A 23,798-nucleotide genomic window follows, 5' to 3' on the forward strand; every position below is an offset into this window, starting at 1 on the left:
ACAGGATGTAAAATGATTTCTGGGAAGCCTAGGGTTTCACTCATTTTCTGTTGAGGAGTTGTTTATTTGGTGTTGTAAGGGAATTTGGAGCTGTTCGGCACACACGTCCTCTGCCCGCTTCTAAAACACAACTCAATGTCACCGTCTGAACATACACACATGCTCGTTGTCACACATTTACACACTGTCCCTCTCACCAGCTCTGACTGCTTCATCTCGCCCCCACAATGCGGTGCTTGGTCTCTGCGTATGAGGCAGCGGCAGCTTTCGGATAGGGTCCAGGGGTAGCTCACCCCTCGCTCACAGTGCTACCTGCACCCACAGCTCTCCACCACCATGTCCTCATACTGTTTATAAACTACATTATTCCCCGAGTCAATGTACAGGATGCTGATGGGACTGAGTTTAGAAGGAACGCAACAGCTTGGAGGGGTGGACTCTGGGTCCATGGAGTTCATGAGAGTCTGGATGATGGCATGGTTGGTCGGTTCCAGGTGTGAGCGCAACGGGAAGTCACACAAGCCCTCACAGTGATAAGCTTCGTAATCTAGCGGTGCAATAATCCAGTCGTCCCAACCCAGTTCTTTGAAGTTCACGTGAAGCGGCTTCCGGCTGCAACGTGTTCTCCGTCTGCCACCTCCCTTTCCTCCACCGCCACCCCCTGTAACAGGTCCTACGCCAGGACGGCCTGCTAGTGCTGTCCGCCGCCTCCGCCGATGTCTTGGATGGCTTTTAATATCATGCTCCGGTGCAGGAAATTTACGACTTTTCATGGCCCTTATCTTCTCACGGATCTCCCTAAAGAGGTTCTCCTTCCTCCGAGCTCGAGAAAAGGCCACCAGTAAGGCTCTTTCGTGGGTCTGCTGATCCTCGTGGCTCAGACCCAGCACGCCGGGATGCACGGCCTCGTTATTTGAATCAGAAACTGCGGATATGCTGAAACACAATGGCCTGCTGCCTTCCATGGTCCTGTGCAACTTGAAGTGGGCCTTCACGCTTGCACCGACGTCAAACACATCCCATGTGGCTGAAGCGGTACCTAGAAGATCAATGGTCCTGGAGGTGAGCAGCAGAGGTTGGTGAGAGGATCCCGGGAGGGAGCAGGTGTGGAGGAGAAGTCTGTACAGGTTCCCACCACGGGAGAGTAAACTTAAGACGTCGGGCGGTGGCCGCCTCAGAACCCGCAGCTCCACCTCCATCAGTTCGTCCAGTCGTGAGAGACCAGACAGGTCGAATGTGTACTTCTGATGGAACTTTAAGGAAGGCTCGTCTGACGGAATAAGAGAAAGAATGGATTAGCATTGAAATTTTAAGAATTAATGCAGCAAGCGCACACTAATGCATTTCCTCACCTTACTACGAACACTCTTACATATGGCTTTCATGAAAATGGCATACGCAAATTGTCATTCCATCTACTCAATGAGAATAACATTCAAGGGCCTGAATGACTTCTCCAAACACGAGGTGCAGCAAGCTCACGGAGACCAGGTGGAGAGCATTTGGCTGACCTGTCAGACTGTGAAGGCCTTTGGCAGCATCTGCTAATTACACTGATTGAGTGAGAAGAAGGTTTGGCAGGACATTGGAAATGCTCAGCTCTCCTCCTTCCCCTATATGTCCTCAGGAGGATGTAGTAAATTTGAAAGGTGGGTGGCTTAAGGGTGTAATTAAATGTTAGGTAACATTTCAGTTTTCTGTGGCCACCATGAACTGGAACTGGTCTTTCATTATTCGCACAGCTAACCTGAAATCGCTACAGGGAACAAAAATCTCTGTCTGCAAGATGTTGTCCTCCTCTCTTTTTCTTTGTCCGGAGAAAGAAATTGGCTAAAAGAACACATCCAATACTCAGTCTCATCCGTGACTGAGATGATGCAGAACCACCCTTTGCTAAGAGAGACCAGACTTTGCGCTCAGAGTAAAACAAGCTTCGATGTTGACATCTTGACATACAGTTCAAAAATGGAACCCAGAGTACCATGCAACCTGATACAGAGACCGCAGTTTCATGGGTTAAACATGAAGAGGATTCTTATGAGGTGGCTGCACCAAAACCCAAGGCCAGATCGGGACATATCATATTGATGCTACACTATGAGAGAGACCTTCAGAATGGGAATTGCAAACTGTTTAAAGCTAGTAGACTTTTGGGGACTGGCCACAAATAATGTACCTGCACTACGAGTGCAAGGAGCACGCAAAAGGGGTGTTTTGAAAGAAAAGCACTACACATTTATCTCCTCTCTGAGACAAAGGAATGCTATAAAAAATGAAAGGTGAACAGAGGGGAGGGGTGTAGAGTAAAGCATCCTCCTCTAAGCTAATATCCGCTTGCCAGACTAAACAATGACATAACCTAGAAAATGAGCTGAGGCAGTCAGGGACTCAAGTTCCAGTACCTTGGGGTCTACAAATATTGTCTGAATTTGCTCTTAAAGTTTTTATGGCTTCAGACAATGCACAGTCATATTTTGGTTTTACCATTAATACATTTTTTTTTTCTTGAATATATGATTGGAACAGGTGGGACAATCTTCACAAAGATTTGAACCAGAAACACATATTCAAAGCAAACACATTACTGTTGAACCAACAAATCACGGTTGATCATTAGAGCTAGTCTATGCCTTACTCTACACACCAGCAGAATTCTAGGCCGTGTATGACGGTATAAATTGAAATATTCATTTTAGTGCTTGAATTGGTCAGCAAAAAAATTGCTGCCTCGTATATAACTGTGTAACTTAGTTTTATGTCCGGAAAGGCGCTATTGAAATTGTGTTTTGTGAAATTTTTGCCCGATTAATATTTATGATCTGTTCATTCGCCATTTCGTGACGTCATCTCCACCACGGTGCCCTACTATTTTCTTTCAAACAAAATGACGCCCATCGTTGTGGGGAAAATATAAGGTGGAAATATGATGCTAGGAATTCATATTTAGGCTAATGCTAATTATACCCTCAATACCCTTAAACAAATGTGCCATAGGGCGCTTTTTATTATTCAAAGCTGTGGCCTCAAATGTAATAACTGGCCTGTCAATGTACGAATGTCACTTCAATCCATCGAACGTTCAAGAACAGAAGAACCTCTTTAACTTTATGCAATAAAAAAGTGTTTCCACGCATATCTCCATGTATTTGGTCGGGCGGATAGCTGACACGCTGCATTTCCCAAATTCTGTATTTTACGTGACTATCTTTATTTGAACATAAGTTTTATATTAAAATGTGTCTTTATCTTTATCAGCAACACCTGGAGGGGAGAACGCGTGCTCTGGTTTAGATACTTTAGCTCAAGGTGCTGCTGAAGTTTATTTGTCACAGATGTTGGAAATTTGAGACATTTGACTTCATATTTCTTTTTTGGTATTTCATGTATTTCGAAAATATTTACGGAAGATGATCCTAAAAAAATTAAACTCGAGCTTCAAAAACATGGAATCACGCAGGGGTACAGCAATGTGGAATCACTGTGACGAAATTATTATGGTTATTTTCTAAATTAATTGAGAAAAGAATTACAGGCTATTCGCATTTCTTTAATTTATGCACAAACCAAATTATGATATTTTTTGTACAATTTGTGTTTTGTAATGATAATAATTATTATTGTTAATCGGCAACAAATTATTTGATTTATAATTCAAACATCAGATAATTTCAATGCTATATATCAATGGAAAATAGGCCTATCTCTATAAACTCTCAGTCATAGTCACACCGAGATCAATCATCTCTCAGCTGTCATTTATAATTTACGGCATGATATAAAGTGATGAATTACTGCAGCGTGTACCTTATACAATTCATTACAGTTTTATGTGTCAAGTAGCCTATAATATATCAAAATAAACTGATCAGGCTGAATCTGAAGGTATGAAATCCGCACCGATGGCCTGAATGTGCATCATCTTACAAGCCATCTATCTTTCTGTCAGTCTGATCACTCTCACTCACCTTGTCCCAGGTCCATGAAGCTGGTCACTGTGTTGGCATATCTCCTGGAGCGCGTCTGGCTGCCGTTGCCTCCCCGTCGGTCCAGTTCCGATAGTGTCCTGTACAGAGAGATCATGTAAGACGGAACATGAACAGATGTGGAGTCGTTCCGGGAGCTCGTGCTGGCTTCTGCAGGACCGCGCGCATCCAGATGTGAGTGAAGCCCGTTATCAGAGGGGTGCTGCACCGATCCCAGCACCACTGCCTCAATAATATTCCCAAAGCAAAAGGAAAACCATAGGATGGGAGCGGCAGTCTTCTTGGGAGTCATTTTCAGTGGTCTCTGGCCGAAAATGGCAAAGTTGGATGGACTTGATGACTTTGGAAACTCCCCTTTGCTCTTTAGATAGTGTTAATATCTTGAATGTGAGTAACACTGAGTGCCTGTTGCTTAGTATTCAAAGAGCGCCCCCCGTTGGAAACATATTTGGAAGCGGTAACGTGTGTTTCAAATCCACAACAGCATTGGACTAAGAGTAGTACTATTATTGCCAGAATGCAACTGTAATATAAATAAATTATGCTAAACCGAATGAGCTTAATCAATAATAAACATGGTGTAAACTTATTCTGCTTTGCTAGGAATTTTCTTAAAAAAAACATTATAGGTCTATTATTTTTATGACATTGACAAAGAATACTCTTCTTTCAAATAAGAATAATTACACACATTGAAGGGCAATAAGGCTATTTTGATTTGAAATGGTTGCTTTCCATCTTTTGCGCAATCGTCCCTCATTTCATGCGCGCGCACTGCCATCTACAGTTGAAAAGACCCCAAATGCTATAAGTTTATGAGAAGTTGCAATACCCTCCTAAGACCCAGGAAAACAAAGTCTTTTGAATGTAGTTTTTTTCAAGTCATTACATTGTTTAGAGCATAGAAACAAATGGATTTTTATTTTTGAAAAATATTTTATTCATATGTTTTGCTCATAAGTAGACACCGGGACTTTTAAAAAAAATGTATTACATGTATAGGCAAAAACAATGTGATTTTTTTTTTTCATGCACCAATCAATTTTTAGGTTTCAGGATTTTTTTTAAACCAAACTTTGTTTAAAGATGATTCGCAACTATGCTATGAAAGATATAACAGAATTGATTGATATACCATTTTACTTTAAGCAATATATGGGTAAAATGGCCACATGGGTTTTCCCATTCAATGCAATGTACATTGTATCTAATTTGCATATTAATGTGTTCTTGGAGCAACATGGGATGAAAAAATAAGTGTAATAATGGGAGTTTTCATAATAATATCTAATATTTTATAGGAACATTGATATATAATTTCTTTCTCCATTTAATTGTGTCTCTAAAAAAATGCCTGATAAACATGCTTTAAGTCCCGGTGTCCTCTATTGTTTTGTAACAGAAGGTCATATTTTGATTAGAAACCCCATAACATTTTCCTGAGATGTTGAAAATTAATCAGATTTAAATGTTTTTGTTTTTTCCATAAGAGTGCTAAATTTAATCATTCAATCATTCTTAAAGACCAAGTAGAAGTTGTTGTGAAACCTCAAAACAAATTTTATCTTAAAACTATGACATGTATGGTGTCTCTCGTACAAGGACAGTGGCACCCAGGAGGATACAGTACTTTAAAATGCTAACAGTAAAAGTCATTTTCGCTATGCAGAAATAGTAGTCCATGCAGTTTGGTACTGCCTTTTTCTCTTATATATTCAGGGGAGACTCTGGTTAGTTGTCTCACATCTTACTCCAGTGAATAATTCTCAAGTGAACTTCTGTATATGAACACAAAACATATCAAATAGGGCCTGATTGTTTTGGCCAATAATACAACCTACGAAAAGACGACTATAAAGCTGAAGACATTCACCATGATATATGATATTCCCTCTGCTGTGCAACCCATTAGTGAATGCATTCATGTAGATTAAGGGATTTAGATCTGTTTCTTTCTTAAAGCTATCCATTTTTCTACTAATTTACACCTTGTCAACTATGCCAAAAAATAAAGACTATCATATGCATAATCAGTCAAGCGCATGCTTCTTTTCACTTACCACTTACTGGAATCAAAGAGGGAACATAACAATCCATTATTATTTCATCACAGCTAACATATGCTCAAATTCTTAAGACAAAAATTGTATTTCAAAATGTCCAGCCTAAAATGTGGCATACCATTGAGATTCAACTTTGGATCACAATGTTGAGGTAAAGCATGCTTCCAATGGTACTACCCGAACACTTAATTTATATAACTTTACACTGCTGTACTGGGCCTAAAATACTGTACATCATCCATGTCAACATGCAGCTGATTGTGTGGTGATTTGCTGTCTGTTATAACCAACACTATGCTATAATATATTGGGGTATCAGATTAAACTCTGGATTTTTTCTCCTGCTTCCTTTCTGACCTCATCCATGTCTGCCATACTAATAACTAATGTTCGGTAGAAACAGCAATATCATGGTATTCATTCTGCACTCTTTGAAATCTAACTTCCCATGACTGCTCAGTCAGAGCCATCAGATAAACAGATGTCATTCCATTAAAGGCCTGATCATACACGTTGAGTCATGCTATCAGAAAGAGGTGGACTAGAAAGTATCTTGGTGAAAAAACCTTATTCGTACCCCTCAAAACAATGGAAATATGTCAACATCCATAGTATGTACAATACAGTATTTTCACACTCAACCATTTCTTGACTTGTGATCAATTCTTCTGCATTAGCTTAGTTCACAGGGACTTCACACCAGTTACATATCTTTTGTTATTTATATCAACTAGCTGACAAGATTGTTCTGTGTAAACATGTTTATATAAGAAGGAATGGACATGCTACAACGAATAAACAGTGCAATTGTAAAACTCAAAACATGTAACTAAATCTATGTCGTCGTGATTATATATTTTAAATATTTTTATTAGGGGTGTAACAATATATTGTCAAAATATACCGCAATACAAAAATGCAACAATATGTATCATGGATAGTGGCAATATGTATTGTGAATAGTTCACCTCAAAAAGAGGAATTAAATCCAGTTTACAGAGTTTTAGTGTCAGGACTACATTAAACTACTATATAATGTTGAATATAATGTATAATATTGCAATGGGGGAATATTTGTGGGTCCTGCCAAATGTTACCAGTAAAAAGTGTCTTACATTATTTTAAATATAAATTAAATTCTGCAAGCATATTCATCTAAAATAATTCTGTATTTTCAGCTTCAGAATCATGAATATTTTTATTTTTATTCTGTGCATTGTGTTACCATCACCAAGTCCAAGCCTATTCATTTCCTTATCCAATGTAATATCAAATATAGCATTTTAATCAACAGTACATTTTTGTTAACCTTTTTACCATGTCTTGGTGTACTGTATCTTAATAATATGGTATTGTGAGTTCAGTATCGTGATATGTATCGAATCATGACATGAAGGTATCGTTACACCCCTAGTTTTTATATATTTATGAAAGATTATGGCCTTCCCACACACACACACACACACACACACACACACACACATACACACACACACACACACACACACACACACACACACACACACACACACACACACACACACACACACACACACACACACATAGTGTTACTCATACAATTATTCAAATTAATCAGCCTGCTCTTTTTAAATTTTGATGACAAGAAAAGAATAACAAGTGGTAAGTAACTATGGTATTTTGGCCAAAACTGTGGTTACTGTGGTCATTTGTGTACAGGTAACGTCTAAGTATAACTTAATGTTTAAAAATGCCCTTTAGAAATGTGCGGGAAAAAAAACGTATATGCACTGTTAAGTGTATTATAAGGTTTTCGTTACGAAAACTAAGACTTCCTCTGATTTTCTTACAATAATTTATCTGCAGACACTTACAGAGCGTTAACTTCCTCAATCAAAATAAAAGATCAGCTGATGGTCACGTGACTATCACATGATCAGTACATTCGGGCATAAGCATTGGTGTAATGGTGTTTTTCAGAATCAGATATCAAAGGTGCATGAACACGAAAACAATGCGGTGAGTACTTTGTAATTTACCGAACGTTATCTTAACGTAGTCATAGTTTATTGATCGCATTTGCAGAGAGTGTTTGTTAGTCTCACAGACTACGGTTCACCTCACGAGGTCAAATGTTCAGGACAAACAATAAACCTGTGTTCCCTTGTGTACTGTTGGTTTGCTGTCAAATGTTAATTGATTAAGTTGGCTGTTGGAGTTAAAAATACCAAAGTCAGTAAAAGTAACCTCTTGCTTGTGCGTTGACCATAAAATAATTGAATGTGCATCCGAGTCGGTTCTTAAAGTGACAGTGTTCTATTTTTACAGGATTGCTGTTTTTGTCCTGTGCTTAATTTGGCTGGTCAGTGGGGAGCTGCTTGAGGCTGACCAAGATACTTCGTAAGTCCAAACTATGGATAATATTTGTCACTTTATGTGACTTTAAAGGGTTAGTTCACCCAAAAATGAAAATTCTGTCATTAATTACTTACCCTCATGTCGTTTGACACCCAGACCTCCGTTCATCTTCGCAACAGAAATGAAGATATTTTAGTGTAAATCTGATGGCTCTGAAAGGCCTCCATTGGCTCGATGGCACGTTACACTCTCAAGACCCTTAAAAGGTACTAAAGACGTCGTTACAAAGTCCATCTCACTACAGTGGTTCTAAAATAACTTTATGAATCGGCGACAATAGTTTTTGTGCGCAAAAAAACCCTAAATAACGACTTAAATAGTGATGACGATTTCAAAACACGGCCTCATGAAGCTTCGAAGCGTTATGAATCAGCGAGTCGAATCAGCAGTTTGAATCGCCAAATTTCAGCAGTTTGGAATCATCATTCGGCTCACTGATTCATAACGCTTCGAAGCTTCATGAGGCCGTGTTTTGAAATCGTCATCACTATATAAGTCGTTATTTAGGGGTTTTTTTGCGCACAAAAACTATTGTCGCCGATTCATAAAGTTTTAGAACCACTGTAGTGAGATGGACTTTGTAACGATGTCTTTAGTACCTTTTAAGGGTCTTGAGAGTGTACCGTGCATTGTGCCAATGGAGGCCTTTCAGAGCCATCAGATTTTAACTAAAATATCTTCATTTCTGTTCCGAAGATGAACGGAGGTCTAACGGAGGTCTAACGGGTGTCAAACGACATGAGGGTAAGTAATTAATGACAGAATTTTCATTTTTGGGTGAACTAACCCTTTAAGTGAACAGTTTAATTGCAATTTGCACACATTGCTTTACATTAGAACATTTACAAGCCTTTAACAATAGCTAAGTTTCCATCCACCTATTTTATGTGCATTTTGGGATATCATACAAAACAGAGGATGGAGACGCAAAGATGCGTGATTTCTAAATATGCGCTTTAAAACGTATCTGCTCAATTTAAAATTTTTTTTTATCCAATTAGAAGTGTGTTATGATGGGAACACATTTACCGAAAAAAATCCATCAATGTGGAACAAAAACTTCATGTGCATCAACAGTGAATGTGATTGAATAACCAAACTAACCAGCTGACCAATTTCATTGCACATCATCTCAAATATTGGTTTGGCCATTCTGAAATGCCTGAGCCAAAGTCTGTCATCAGAATGATTTGTTTTAATTCCCTCTGAGAAACATCTCACATGATTGTGTTCCCAAACACCAGCATCCGAATGCAAGATAACATAACAGCTTTTTGCGTTTCTACGCGTTCTGAGGCGCAAGTCATTTATGATGTAGGAAAAAAGAGCCACAATTTCTTCCCCAATTGCAGCAACTTTTGTGGCATTTTCCCAGGAAGTGATGATTTTGCTCTCTTTCTTTCACATGGGTTGGAAACGGTGCTTTATTTACAAATGTTTTATGCAATATTCCTATTTTGCACATAAATAAATTTGCAACTTTGGATGTAAACATAGCTAATGTTATTCCCAATGTTTTAGTGTGCCTGAGGACTGGATTCAAGATGAATCGGTCGGACCTTTGGAGGAAGTGGAACTTACGTTTGCACTAAAGCAGCAGAATGTTAACCAGATGGAAGAGTTACTGAAACGAGTGTCGGACCCAGATTCACAACAATATGGTATTGAGCCTTTCATGTGTTATAATCAAAAATGGTCAAATAAAGAAATCAGTTCTCATTTTCTCATTTATATCTTAGGGAAGTATCTGACTTTGGAAGAAGTAGCTGTTCTCATACAGCCTTCTCAGCTGACAGAGAAAGTAGTGCAGCATTGGCTCCAGGGTCATGGGGTCAAAAACTGTCACACGGTTGTAACACGGGACTTTCTTCAGTGTGTCATGACTGTACAGTAAGGACAATTTGTGTGAACTTTACCATATCCATAGGAAAAAAGAAAAAAAAAACCTCTTAGCCTCTTTTTTTGTGCTTTCTTAGGTAAGCATTATTTGATTTTTCTTTAGAAATTGTCAAAATAATCTAGTTTGCTCTTCTGCTTTTATAGTGACTCGGGGTCCAGTTCTTCCATATATTTACTTTTGATCTCTCATGTTCTTTCTATCCTTCTCAGGGTGGCTCAAGCGTTACTCCCCGGCTTAAAATTTCAACGCTACAGAAGAGATGCACACACTCTGTTGAGGTCACCATCTCTATACTCAGTTCCTCAAGATCTGCATCAGCATCTAGATTTTGGTGAGCAGCCGACACCATTCATCTCCATCTTCATCTCCTACTGTATAATATTTAATGCATGAATTTCAAAGGTCTCTAAATTCTGAACATTATTAAAACACTTACTGCATGCCTTCTGCCCTCTGATTATTTCTATTTTAGACCTTTTAGTTTAATTGTACAGATGTCCATTTCTAGGTTGTTCTCATCTTTTTGATGCAAAATCCTGAGAATACTGAGAACAGCTTTTTTTTGTTTTTAATATTTCAACACAGACATTTCGGTACTGAAGCAATTTAGGATTACTTTATCTATGGATGCATAATTGTTTAGAAAAATCATGTTAAAATGTGTTTCAAATATGATACAACAGGCTTTTTTAGTAACTTTTATTTGTATATCTCTGTGATCGTTTGTATTGCATTGCATTATGTTTTGCCCCCCACAATAAAAAAACTACAGAGCTTTGATCATAAAACTAAGCATTTAAATATATCATCTTACTAAGACATAATATTAGGAGATATAGAGTGGCAACTGATATTTATATGCATTTTTGTGAGTAGTCTGCTGTACTGTTAGGAAGATGTCTTTGATTTACAGTGCCCTCCACTAATATTGGCACCCTTGGTAAATATGAGCAAAGAAGGCTGTGAAAATAAATCTACATTGTTTATCCTTTTGATCTTTCATTCAAAAACCTTTAATTGAAGTAAAACAACTGAAAGTGGGGGAAACTCATTATGAAATTAATGTTTTTTCTCTACTTCACGTTGGCCACAATTATTGGCAACCATTTATTGCAACCTCCTTTTCTCAAGATAACCGCTCTGAGTCGTCTTCTATAATGCCTGATGAGTATGGAGAACCCCTGACAAGAGATCAGAGACCATTCCTTCATACAGAATCTCTCCAGATCCTTCAGATTCACAGCTCCATGTTGGTGCTGGTGTCAGGGAACTGGGACGGCCATAGCAGAAGCTTCATTTTGTGAAATTAATCCTATTTATCATATCTTTTTAGTGGGTGGTGTTCACCGCTTTCCACCAAAAGTAAAGGACATCAGTAAAGGCTGGGAAGGAGCAAGGCAATTAGCATTAGGCTATCACTTGGGTGTCACCCCCTCAGTCATTAGGAGTCGTTACAACCTTACAGCAAAAGATGTGGGCACTGCCGCTAACAACAGTCAGGCAGTGGCACAGGTACACCTCTCATATTTAATGTGGAGATTTCAATTAAATGTTTCATTTCGTCATGTCAATAGTATTCTGGAATGTCCTTCATGGTTATGCCAAATATCTCCACTAACTTGCGACTGTAATCTGGTTAGTTCTTGGAGCAGTACTACCACCCCGCTGACTTGGCTGAGTTTATGAGTCTTTTTGCTGGAGGATTCACGCACATGTCAGCTGTAGAGCGGGTTGTTGGCACTCAGGGAGGTGGGAAAGCCGGCATTGAGGCCAGTCTGGATGTGGAGTACATCATGAGCAGTGGTGCAAACATCTCTACATGGGTCTTCACAAATCCAGGTATGTGACTTATTTCAGTATTATTGAAACACTATTATTATTTGTATTAATATTTTTAATACCGGTCTAAAATAGTCTGAATATAATCACTTCCTATAGGTGAATCAGGATAAGACGATCACGGTTTGGAAAATGGATTCATGATCCACTCGCTCATTATATCATTTTTGTAAATTTTGAACACAAAGGTATGGATTGCAGTTTTAAATTAGTTTTTTTTTTTTAATGTTTTCTGTTTTAATTTTAGTTTTACGTAAAATTGTAGTAATTGGTTTTGTTGTTTTTATTAGTTTTCCCTTTAGTTACTTTAGGACATGAGAAATGTTGTCTTTGCACCTAGCTGAAATTGTTTTTTTTTATTTTATATTTTACTTTATTTCAGTCAAGTTTTTATAATAAAATGTTTTCTTATGGTTTTAGTTAAAGGTATCCTATGTATGTACCTTTTTTATTATATAATGAATGAGTACATCATGAATCCATCTTCCAAACCACGTTTTTTTTTCTTATTCTGAGTCACTAAGGTATGCCTATAATAAGTGTTTATATTCGGACCTGGCGGGACGACAACCGCTGCGGAGTAGCCCAGGACCTACTTTTTTTTTTGTTGCCTAATTTGCCTCAGTTTAGTTTGCTGTTTCGTTGAAGTCAGCATGAAAAGGAAGTTGTGATGTATATCCAATGAAATGGCTTCTTTTTAAAAAAAAAAAAAAGACAAGAATTATCAATCATCATTTCATTGTGACTTTAAGGATCATGTCTGCTTTTTTTCTCCTCAATTCTTTTGATGTTAAATGGTCTGTTTCTGGCTTCATGCATTGTAAAAATCACAAACTTCATCATGGTCTCTGTTACAGGTCGTCATGAGACCCAGGAGCCGTTCCTTCAGTGGATGATGTTGCTCAGCAACATGTCTGCGGTGCCTTGGGTCCACACCATCAGCTATGGAGATGATGAAGACAGTCTTTCTGATGCCTATATGACCCGCATCAACAATGAGTTCATGAAGGCTGGCCTCAGAGGGATATCTATGCTCTTTGCTTCCGGTAAGATAACTAAAGTCAAGTTGAAATATGATTAACTGTTGGTTAATCATCTGCTATTTCTTTATTTTTTTTTCTCATTAGTGTAAGATCTCAAAGAAAGCCACTTATAAATGAGATCTGTGTTTATTTTAATTCAGGTGACAGTGGAGCGGGCTGTAGACACCTGACCAAGGAAGGAAATACTTTTAGACCGAGTTTTCCTGCATCCAGGTAGACCTTGCTCTCTAGATAATCCGTATAGTACTGATATCTTTTGTATTGAAAATAGTTGGTGTGTGAAATGAATCTCTTGCCTATCTAGTCCCTATGTGACCACTGTGGGTGGGACTTCCTTCAAGAACCCCTTCAAACTCAGCTATGAGGTCACAGATTACATCAGTGGAGGTGGCTTCAGTAACGTGTTTGCAATGCCAGACTATCAGGTAAAGATCCAAAAGTCTGTATCCTTTGCTATGTTCTGAATAGAATACGAATAGTCTTGAAAACGGCTCAATGAAAACAGCTTAGAATATGTTGTATACCAGGGGTGTCCAATCCTGCTCCTGGAGGGCCACTGTCCTGCAGAGTTCAGCTCCAACCCCAATTAAACACACCTGAAGACCTAATCATGGTCTTATTAGGCATACTAGAAACTTCCAGACAGGTGTTGAGGCAAGTTGGAGCTAAACTCTGCAGGACAGTGGCCGTCCAGGAGCAGGATTGGACACCCCTGTTGTATACTGTCTATTTTTTAAGTAGCTGAAATAGGCACTATTCCTCTTTTAAACATTTGTATGAGATCATTGTCACATGGCTTTACAGTTTTTGTCCTATGTTTTAGTCAGCTACTGGTGTGCAGTTATCATCTTTCAAAGAGTTTATTTGTATAGCACTTTCCACAATATTGTTTCAAAGCAGCTTCACAGAAAATGCTTGTTTCAGTGTGACAGTTTAGGAAGTATTATGTTATCAGTCAGAGATAAGTGTATCAAAGTAGTTTCCATATGGAAGTAATATACAGCAGCTATAAGGTAATGTTATGTGGTTAATGTTTTCAGTTAAGCAGAGATTGTGAGTGTGTTGGGCAGCAATTACAACTTGTAATGACGGCAATATAAGGATAATATTTGATTGTTTTTATTGTTGATCCAAAGTTGGTGTCATCTCAAGTCGTTGACTGAAATCATTGCAAAAGCTGGATCCACACTGGAGCTGGTACAATTTATAGTTACCTTGGGATGGGCAATTAGCATAAAAATAAGAATTAGAGTAGATGTATGGCAAGCCGTTTTGACTTTGAATCATTCGCATGATATGAATTGGTGATATCAACAATTCAGTTTTCACTACTTAAAATGCTAATTCTTGATATCAGGGATTACATTTCCACTAGTAAAAATTGTAATTCTTGATAGCAACAATGATGTCATCACTCGCAGAAATACGAATTCTTGACATCTGTAATTGTATTTTTAGTAGTTAAATGTCACCATAGGCTGCCATTCTAAATTCAATTCTTACTAGTTGAAATTCCAATTTCACATATCATGAATACAATTCTTACTAGTAAAAAAATATAAATTCCTTTATTCATATTCTGGGAATGAATAAAAGTCAAAACGACTTGCCATGGCAGATGCTGTTCATAGCTTTTTGGACAATAAAATGCTATCGTTTGGCATAAAAAAATTGAAAAGGAGATCCCTGCTTCTTTTTCACACTTCACACTGGAAAGGAAAAGTCTTTCCACTGTGGGATTCTGGGTAATGCTGAATTGTCTTGACAAACAGGGCTGTTGTGTGTTGTTCTCTATAGGTTGATGCTGTTGGAATGTATTTGAAGAGTGGTCAGCCTCTACCTCCTCAGACTTATTTCAACACCACTGGAAGAGCCTACCCAGACTTAGCAGCGCTGTCTGACAACTACTGGGTTGTCACCAACCGGGTGCCTGTGCCATGGGTTTCTGGAACTTCGGTTAGTAAATAATATAGTTTCTGTTTACAAGTGCACTACAGTTTTGCTCATAATTATGATTTAAATAAAGTGAACAGTGAAATTGCAGTGTATAATACTAGACTAAAAATAGACTATACTCTACAGCTAGATTAAACAAAAGATGCTTTCTATTTCAAATAAATGCTGTTATTGTGAACTTTCTATTCATCAAAGAATCATAAAAAAAAAAAGTATAATGGTGTCTTCAAAAATATTAAACGGCACACATTTTCACCGTTAAGACAAGTAAGGATGTGACACTTAAAAGTGTGCGTGTGCGTGTGCGTGTGTGCGTGTGCGCGTGTGCGTGTGCGTGTGCGTGTGTGTGACCTTTAAAAAATTTTTACCAACCCCAAACTTTTGAACAGTAGTATAGAGCAGAAAATGCAGAAATAATGTACAATATAAAGTAACTTAATTTTACTCTACAGTACCCTGATATTTTGTAATCTGTATGTTTTTCCAAGGCATCAACTCCAGTAGTGGGTGGCATTCTCTCCCTCATAAATGACCATCGCTTCCTGAAGGGCCTTCCTCCCTTAGGATTCATCAACCCTCGCCTTTACAAACTGAAAGGCAAAGGTCTTTATGATGTAAGTTTTATTAAAAAAACTTTTTTTTTTACATTTGACAATAGTCCCCCTTAAAGGACTAGTTCACCCAAAAATTAAAATTCTGTCATTAATTACTCACCCTCATATCGTTCCAAACCCATGAGACATCTTCATCTTTGGAACACAACTGAAGATATTAAAACCTGTGAACTGAAATACAAGAAGCTTGCATTCTACGCTATTCAGGTCGTAAACACTTCAGTGCAGTGCTTCTACGTCAGAATGCCGGCTTTTCTACCTTTCTGTGCCTTGAAAGTTACAATGACGTTTCTGCCTATGTGTGGTTCAGAGACCTCTCAGATTTCATCAAAAATATCTTAATTTGTGTTCCGAAGATGAACGAAGGTCTTACGGGTTTGGTACGACATGAGGGCGAGTAATTAATGACAGAATTACCCGAACCCTTTAATCCGGTCCCTCTTTATTCAGCTGAATTCTTTCTTCTAGTGGCTCTCAGAACTGAACTCCGAAAACACCAGGACTGTTATGCCATCAATATCCATATTTACAGTGTCAATGAAGTGATGTTTTAAAGTTTAGCGCTGTCCCACATTAATAACTGAAATTATCATTAAAGGCACACTTTTCGAAATGCAACACGTGTCAAATTGAGCTTGTGTTAACGAGTGACAGTTAAAACATTTACTTCCCCTTCTCTATTAGCTATATCCTCTTTTGATTTAATGATCTCTTCTCCTCCTTCTCTTAGGTAACAGAGGGATGTCATCTGAGTTGTCTGGATGATAAAGTTGAAGGGAAAGGTTTTTGTGCCTCTCCTTCATGGGATCCAGTAACGGGATGGGGAACACCCAATTATCCTGTTCTTCTTGCAGCTCTCATGGATTGAGCGGCTGCTTTTTAGTTTTTTATTATTTTCTTGAAGCATCTAAATGATAATACATTGTATAATCATATCAAGATTTCATAGCTGTCAATCATCTAAGAATCATTCTCGCCAAACAAAGTCGTTTCAATGTAAGCTGAACCTTTGATGCCTGATTGATTAACCGACCCACAGTCCTTCTCCCTGTCCAACAGGTCAAATCACTTCAGTCCTTTCAGATGAAGATGATTTGTCCCAGATGAATTAAGGGCCTGTGGATTCCAGCTAGACCACAACCAAATGTTTAACAAGCTCTTTGTTTTAAACAAAACAGTGTAACAGAAAAAATATCAGAATTTGATCTGCTTCATATACCGATTGGATTTGATTTCTAGAGACTGATCCGTGTTCTGAAGTGCAATATCCCCTAAGAATACATTTCCTCTCTATGAATGCCATTTGCTTTTAAAATGCAATTAAAACAGATCATTTTATCATAGGTATCATATCAAGGTTTAAATGTAGCATGTAATGAAACCAGCCTAAATATTGAACATACTTGAGAGCTGCATAAACCAATGGCCTGTTCTTTTTTTTTATGGGTTGATTTCACTTATTGTTAATGAGGTCCTCAGGGAATTAAATATTGAATAGATGTGTTGTTCTGGAACTAATCGGTCATTGGAGAGATTGAGAATGTTTTTTCTACTAGATGTCTTGTGCACTGAATGTTTGAGCGACTGGTCAAACTTGTTTTTTGAAAGATGCATTGCCCCCAGGATTCCCTCTGGAAAGTACATGAATATTTTGAAGACAATGATATTTCTTTGCTGAGAAAAAAAACAAATTAAAGGTTTTATTTTGAAATAAATGCTACCTTTGTGTGCTTAAAGGATTTAAGTAGATTTAGATACTGTTTAAAACATTTAAGATAATATACATTTTTGAGAAGGAATGGCAATAGCTTGAATTGTATTGTAGTTGGTATTTTGAGTTGAGTTTTAAGGGATGGTTCACCCCTAAAATGAAAATTTTGTTGTCACTTACCCTCAAGTTTTTCCAACCAAACCTGTATGAGTTTCTTTCTTCTATTCAACACAAAAGATATATTGAAGGATGTTGGTAACCAGACAGTGTACGGTAGCCATCGACTTCCATAGTATTTTTTTGTTTTATTGCCAACATTCTTTAAAATATATTTTGTGTTCAACAATTTTATTTGTTTCATTTTTGGATGGAGCTATCCCTTTAACAGCATCCGGTCATTTAGATGAGCTCACAAATGGAAAAGTGTATTTATTTATTTTTTTATGACATAGTTTAAATGAATGCAAACACAAGTTTAAGTCTAAATGTTGAGATAAAAAAATGCTCTGATTAATTAAGTTCAGTACAATTTTGTGATGCACTGTAAGTACTGATACTTCAGGTTGTTTGGGCAAAAGCAAGCAGTCTTCAATGGTAATAGCACACTACTGCATATCAATATTAAAAAGCATAAATGTGTAACTTCATACAATTATAACTGACTATTGTACATATTCTAAGTTGGTGTGTTTTAAAGTCCCATTCAAGTCAATACTATCCTTTAAAACTCATCTTTGATCACCAAAAAGATATATTTTAAGGTTGTTTTTTTTCCTGTGAAAAAAATTCTTCATGCCTTAAAATAGCTTGAACGTAGTATAAGCGGATCAATGAATATGCAAATTAGCCCCGTCTCCACTAGCACCAGCTCTGAATACCTGATCCACTGATCCACTTTACTGTATTTTTTTACAGTCTATGTATTAAACGCTGCACAATGGCAAGTGGAAATACTGGTTTAATTCAGCCATACATGTTTGAACCAGAAACTGATTCAGAAGAAGAGGAATAGGGAATTATAGGGTCATCTACAAGTCGATGTACCAGGTTACACGTAGGGTCGCTCTCTACTTCCAACACATAATTCCGACAATAATAATGTGATTATCTTTTTGCTTGACTACGTAATCAAACGGCTAATAATGTGCTGCTAATGTTACACACAACATTCACCATCTCAGTCTGCCTTCTAAAAATCAGTATCCTTAGAAACATTTTAAACTTGGGGGAGAAAGGCATATAGTTAATCATAAAATCGTAATATGCATAATTCATATATATGACTGATGAATGTGCACATGATTTTGTTTTAAAGCATATTTAAAACACCACACATAAGCATTAAAACTTGATTTTCACCACAGGGGCTCTTTAACAATATTAGCTTGAAGTATGCAATGTTAGTGTTGTGATTTTTTTTATGTAAATGGAACTAAATATGATTATTGTTACAGAGTTATATGTTAGGATCAAAACAGATATACATTGACAAACTTGATGTGCACTGTTGCTTGTTACTGTTGTCTACTAGAGACAATAATACTTTTTACCATGAAAACCCAATCACAATCAGGTGGTCATTTGTGAGATAAAATAAAAACATTTGTAAAAGCAAGAATCGTGCAGCTTTAACAATCACTTGAGGGCATTTCGCATACAACAGCATGATGATGAACTTCAGGCTCTTGGCAACTGCACAGGGGAATTTAGCTTTATTCCATATCATCAAATAAATTAGAGAATTCAATGGAAAAGTGTCTTTTCACATACTGAGTAAATTGTTATCGTGTTATACAAAAGAAGGCATGTGTATGTAGCAGTACTTCCTGAAGCTGGATAAAACTGTTTTAATTGGTTAAACACAATCTAATCAACATCTCTATCTACATGATTTCAAAACATTTATACAGGTCAGGTATACAAAACGAGATACCTGCACAGGATACCTCTCACAAAGAAAAGCTGCATTTACATTGAAAAAAAAAGAAAAGCTGAACGCCAACTCATTCTCCTTGAAGAAAAGCATTCACAGGTTTTAAGTCTCAGGGACAACACACACACACTCACGCACACACACATATTATGACAGCTCTACGCTCTAAAAAGTGTACAATATGCACACTTTGAAGACATCTAAAAAGCAGTCCTTGTCTTTGCAAACCGGTAGAAACAGACACATTTGATGGACAATTTGCTTCTTTGGGCTCAGGATAATGAGCATCTTGTATGTGAATGAGGGTCCACAAAAACAATCACATCTTCAAAAGAAGAAACTCTCATAACCGGGAAGTTATTTAATTCAGGTTTATACCATGAGACGGTTGACTGGATAGTTTGGTATCAGGTCCTCATTCACATTTCATTTCCCATCAAAATGTGCGCTGAGATTCTCTTAGAAAAGAATGGTTCTAGAAACGACATACAAAGTGGGTTTTGGAGCAGGAAGCTGTTGTCAGACAGAGTCTTTAGGGAACTTTCCTCAGTGAGCGATCTCACTGATTGTTCTTAGCTTTCGCGTGTGTCAAAATGTGAGACTTCAGGTTGGTGGACTGAGCAAATTTCTTGTTGCAGCCATCAAACGGGCAAACATATGGTCTGTCTCCAGTGTGAATCCGCACATGTGTGCGCAAGTTAAAGTCCAATGAAAAGCGCTTTCCACATCCCTCAAAAGTACACTGTGAAGGAAAAGATGATAAAACATTTATTACTTAGATTTAATTTAGTTCTACAATATTCTGAACAGCATTATCCATTTTTTTGAAGCATTAACAAAAACTCATCTTACCTGGAAAGGTTTTTCACCAGTATGAACCAACTGGTGTCGTTTTAGCTTGGAACTTTCCACAAACGCCTTCCCACATTCAGCGCAGACATGAACCCGTGGCCCATGGGTGTGCAAGTGCTTTCTCATAGCGGAGTTGTCCCGAAACATTTTTGTGCAACCCTATGACGGTAAAGACAATGATGATAGATAATTAAATACTAAAAAATAAAACAATCAATAAAAATAAACAGTGATTGATGTTGAAGCACAATATCCTAATTCAGCACTTCTGCTACAGAAATGTAACAATTCTCATAAATGCTAGGCACTCACTTTGTGGGGGCATGCTATCGTCCTCGGAGAGTCATCTTCTTTTATTTTTCTGGGCTTCATTCTATATTGTGAAAAATATTAAGGATTAGACATTTGTGTGCGTGCTGTATAATACATAAGTAAAAACAAAAACCAAAGGCAGTTGTGATCGCAATATATCATTTTTATCTAAAACAATCAGTTGCTTTTTTCCCCTTCAAAATACTACATAAAAATCTAATTCGGCGTGACAATAACATGCAAACCGATTTACTTGCTGGACCAATCTGTTTTAACATCTAAAACTAAGCAAATATACATCATCTCATGCTTAGGGCCTACTGTACAACTTAGGAATCGTGCAATTAATGCTACTTATATACCCTTGTAATGACGATGGACAGGATTCAATGATTAGGCTCCTCCCAAACCTACGTTTGGAACTTCATATCAAGTTTCAATATTTTGGCTGAATACACACCTTGCAAACTCTGCCAGCTGTTTGGGGTCTGACAGGTCTATACCAGGTATGCCACCAGGGGGCAGTTTTTTGCCTGTCATATACTCGGAGTAATCAGGAGGTGAGTTTTCCCCAATGATCTGCTCCTCCACCACCGTCTCATGATCGACATCTTTCTTATCATCTGTGCAAAACAAGATGAAACGCTTAACAAAGAACTTAATCATATCACACAGCCTGTATTAATAATGAGCAAAACGTTATAGCAAACAAAAAATGAATGCACTGATGACAGCCAACACCCAAGCCATATGTGATTCATCTTCAGGGTAAAACAAATTCTCTCTCCATTGTCTCTGGGAACCAATGCATAAGCAATTAATATGCCGACGCGATTGTGGTGCACTTAAAATTGCAGTCACGTCTTCCGCATCCAAAAATGGTAATTTTAAGAGAGTGTGGAAATGCAACAAAGTCCGCGTTTCAAGTCTTTTCCCCCGGTGAAGTTTTGCGTTATGTGAATGTTCCAAATAAACAGACGCGCGAAGCGCATGCGCAGTCTGCGGTGGTTCACGGCACACTCGTGGACATAATAAACACGACTTCCACTCCATGATCATGTTCTTCATTTTAATATTCAAGTAATGCTAAAAAAATGTTGGTCGTTACATACCGGACTCCCTTAAAATGACGCACGAAAGTGGAAAACTAATGCACAAAACCCACAAATACAGCAACAATAACGAATATGACTAATATAATAAACATCCAGCAGAGCTGCTAACGTTAGGCTCCAAACGGAATGGAATAGTTCAAACGTTTGCATTGTTTCAGTATCTAACCCGTTTTCCAAATTCAGAGATTAAATTACATATTTTCTGAGTTGACACTGTCGTTAACCACAATTACAATCGTCGCCAAGATTTCAAAATCGCAACATCTAAGTTACAATAAATACTTCTGTATTTTCCCAACAACAAAATGTGCTCTCCATCATATATAATACGTAACGTTAATATTAATAAATACGCAGTATTTATGGCATTTTAAAATCAATGCGCAAAACGCATCCGTCTGTTAAATGTGTACAAATGCCAACCACATCGTACTAAACTGAGAATTAACGTCCCGCGGGTCAAGAAACTGCTCAATGTATCCGTTAGAATATTTAAATACGCGGTAACATTTGTTTATTAAAGGAACGAAGCGCCGTGAGACGGATAATTCATAGACAAGCAGCAGATCGTGTGACTAGGTCCCTCCCCTTCTTCAAAATGAGCTGCGCCATTGCGGCCTGCAGCAGCGCGGCGGACTCACAGCGCCTCTCTCCGCTCCCGCCGCCATCTTTCCCCGCTCACACAACCGCCATGTTTCGGGGCCGCCGCCATAATGGTCTGGAGGAATATGGCGGCGCCCATCCACACTTAAAACATGGCTTCCCATCAAAACAAAAACATTTAGACCGGGGCCATTCTTATAAGTGGCTTTTCGGTCGGAAAATCGTTTCTGGCACTGGGCTATCTGGAATCTTTATAACGGGCTCGACAGGAAGAGGGCCCACACGAGGCCTGCGCGAGAACAAAGCACTTGATGTGATGTCAAAACTTACCCGATGCCCACATAGTGACGGAAAACTCCCCCTCCAGTGTTTTGATCTGCACTTGTTTCTGCTCCCATTTGCGTCCGCTCGCCTCAGCGGAGTTGAGGAAGCTCTTTTTGACCACTCTTTTCCCGCTGCCTCCACCTTTCTTCATCCTACCCGAAGGGTTCTTGCCAGACACGGTCACTAAAGTCTGCTCGATATATTCCTCCTCTGCCACCGGCACAGGGACGGGAATGAGGATCTGGTCCTCGAAGCTGTCGTCTGCGTGGAGGTCTGAATCATCGCAGCCCACGACCTCCTCGCGAGTTTGGACCAAAATCACCTCCTGATGGTTAACGTGGTTCGGATCGTCTGAAACCAGAGGCTGCAGAGCGATCATCGGCTGGTGCTCGTCGTCATCATCGTCGTCTCCGCCGACCACAGTAGTCTCGATGGTCTCAACTTCGATTTCGTGCAGCTCGACGATCTCGGCCGGCATCTCCGAGCCGTCGGTTTCAATGTACAGTGTCTCACCCGACGCCATTCTTGCTCTCCGAACTGATTTCAAGCAAGCCCTGTGTCAAGTCAACGACCCGCTCTCCCCCTCCTTCTCCACTAACAAACAGGCAAAACTCCGTCCCACATTGACTGACTCCGTTCACGGACTCTGCCTGAGGATCAGACAAGCGAAATCTCGCGATATCTTGTTCTTCGTTTGACCTCATTCTCACCACTAAACTTTGGTAAATTATCCACCAGCGAGTTTTTAAATCTTCATTGACACATAGTTTATAAATTACATATCAATAAACCTTTTCCTTTGTCTTTTCCCTTGTTGTATTTTAAGGCTATATGTCTGTTACTTTATTCGGGATTTCTGTACATTTTTATTTGGGGTCAATAATTGTTCCTTTTATATTGGGTCCCTGCCTGTCTTCTGTCTACTGTGTCTTTCTTTTTACACATGGTGTCTTTAAAGTAGAAATCAGTTTACTAAATAATGTACACTTAACTGACTGCTTAATTTCCACTATTTGTTCTTTAATATTTTATAGAATAATTTTTTTATTATTATTTTTTTTTTATTGCAAGACAACATTTTACAAAAAAATTACAAAGACAATACAACATAAAAGGAACAAACACTAGGGGGAAGGTTTAAACTAGACCTACA

The 23,798-nt window shown here is 38.3% G+C and overlaps 3 protein-coding genes across 4 annotated transcripts; 1 reads left to right on the plus strand and 2 right to left on the minus strand.

The window, feature by feature from the left end:
- Positions 1-308: 308 nt before the first annotated feature.
- Positions 309-4,275, minus strand: gdf7 (growth differentiation factor 7; the record flags this gene model as incomplete). The annotated part of the gene is made up of 2 exons (XM_079832398.1): positions 309-1,270; positions 3,966-4,275. The coding sequence occupies 2 exons, from the start codon at positions 4,273-4,275 to the stop codon at positions 309-311; spliced, it is 1,272 nt and encodes a 423-aa protein (XP_079688524.1).
- Positions 4,276-7,560: 3,285 nt separating this feature from the next.
- tpp1 (tripeptidyl peptidase I) lies at positions 7,561-19,113 on the plus strand. Of its 2 annotated transcripts, XM_079833240.1 has the most exons (14): positions 7,561-7,687; positions 8,006-8,044; positions 8,354-8,425; positions 9,965-10,104; positions 10,183-10,333; positions 10,553-10,674; positions 11,677-11,855; positions 11,984-12,182; positions 13,040-13,228; positions 13,366-13,438; positions 13,530-13,650; positions 15,023-15,181; positions 15,670-15,795; positions 16,526-18,454. In XM_079833240.1, exons 2-14 carry the CDS (start codon positions 8,025-8,027, stop codon positions 16,661-16,663), a joined length of 1,689 nt encoding a protein of 562 aa, XP_079689366.1. In that variant the 5' UTR covers positions 7,561-7,687; positions 8,006-8,024; the 3' UTR covers positions 16,664-18,454. The 2 variants fall into 2 exon arrangements, with proteins under 2 accessions (XP_079689366.1, XP_079689365.1); XM_079833239.1 differs by lacking the exon at positions 7,561-7,687 and having other exon boundaries at positions 7,938-8,044; positions 16,526-19,113.
- Positions 19,114-19,201: 88 nt separating this feature from the next.
- yy1a (YY1 transcription factor a) lies at positions 19,202-23,320 on the minus strand. The gene is made up of 5 exons (XM_079833241.1): positions 22,652-23,320; positions 21,064-21,226; positions 20,604-20,664; positions 20,292-20,450; positions 19,202-20,181 (listed from the first exon to the last, which is right to left on the minus strand). The coding sequence occupies exons 1-5, from the start codon at positions 23,166-23,168 to the stop codon at positions 19,999-20,001; spliced, it is 1,083 nt and encodes a 360-aa protein (XP_079689367.1). The 5' UTR covers positions 23,169-23,320; the 3' UTR covers positions 19,202-19,998.
- Positions 23,321-23,798: the final 478 nt, after the last annotated feature.

This window comes from Gobio gobio (assembly GCF_949357685.1).
Source record: "Gobio gobio genome assembly, chromosome: 13".
NCBI lineage: Eukaryota > Metazoa > Chordata > Actinopteri > Cypriniformes > Gobionidae > Gobio > Gobio gobio.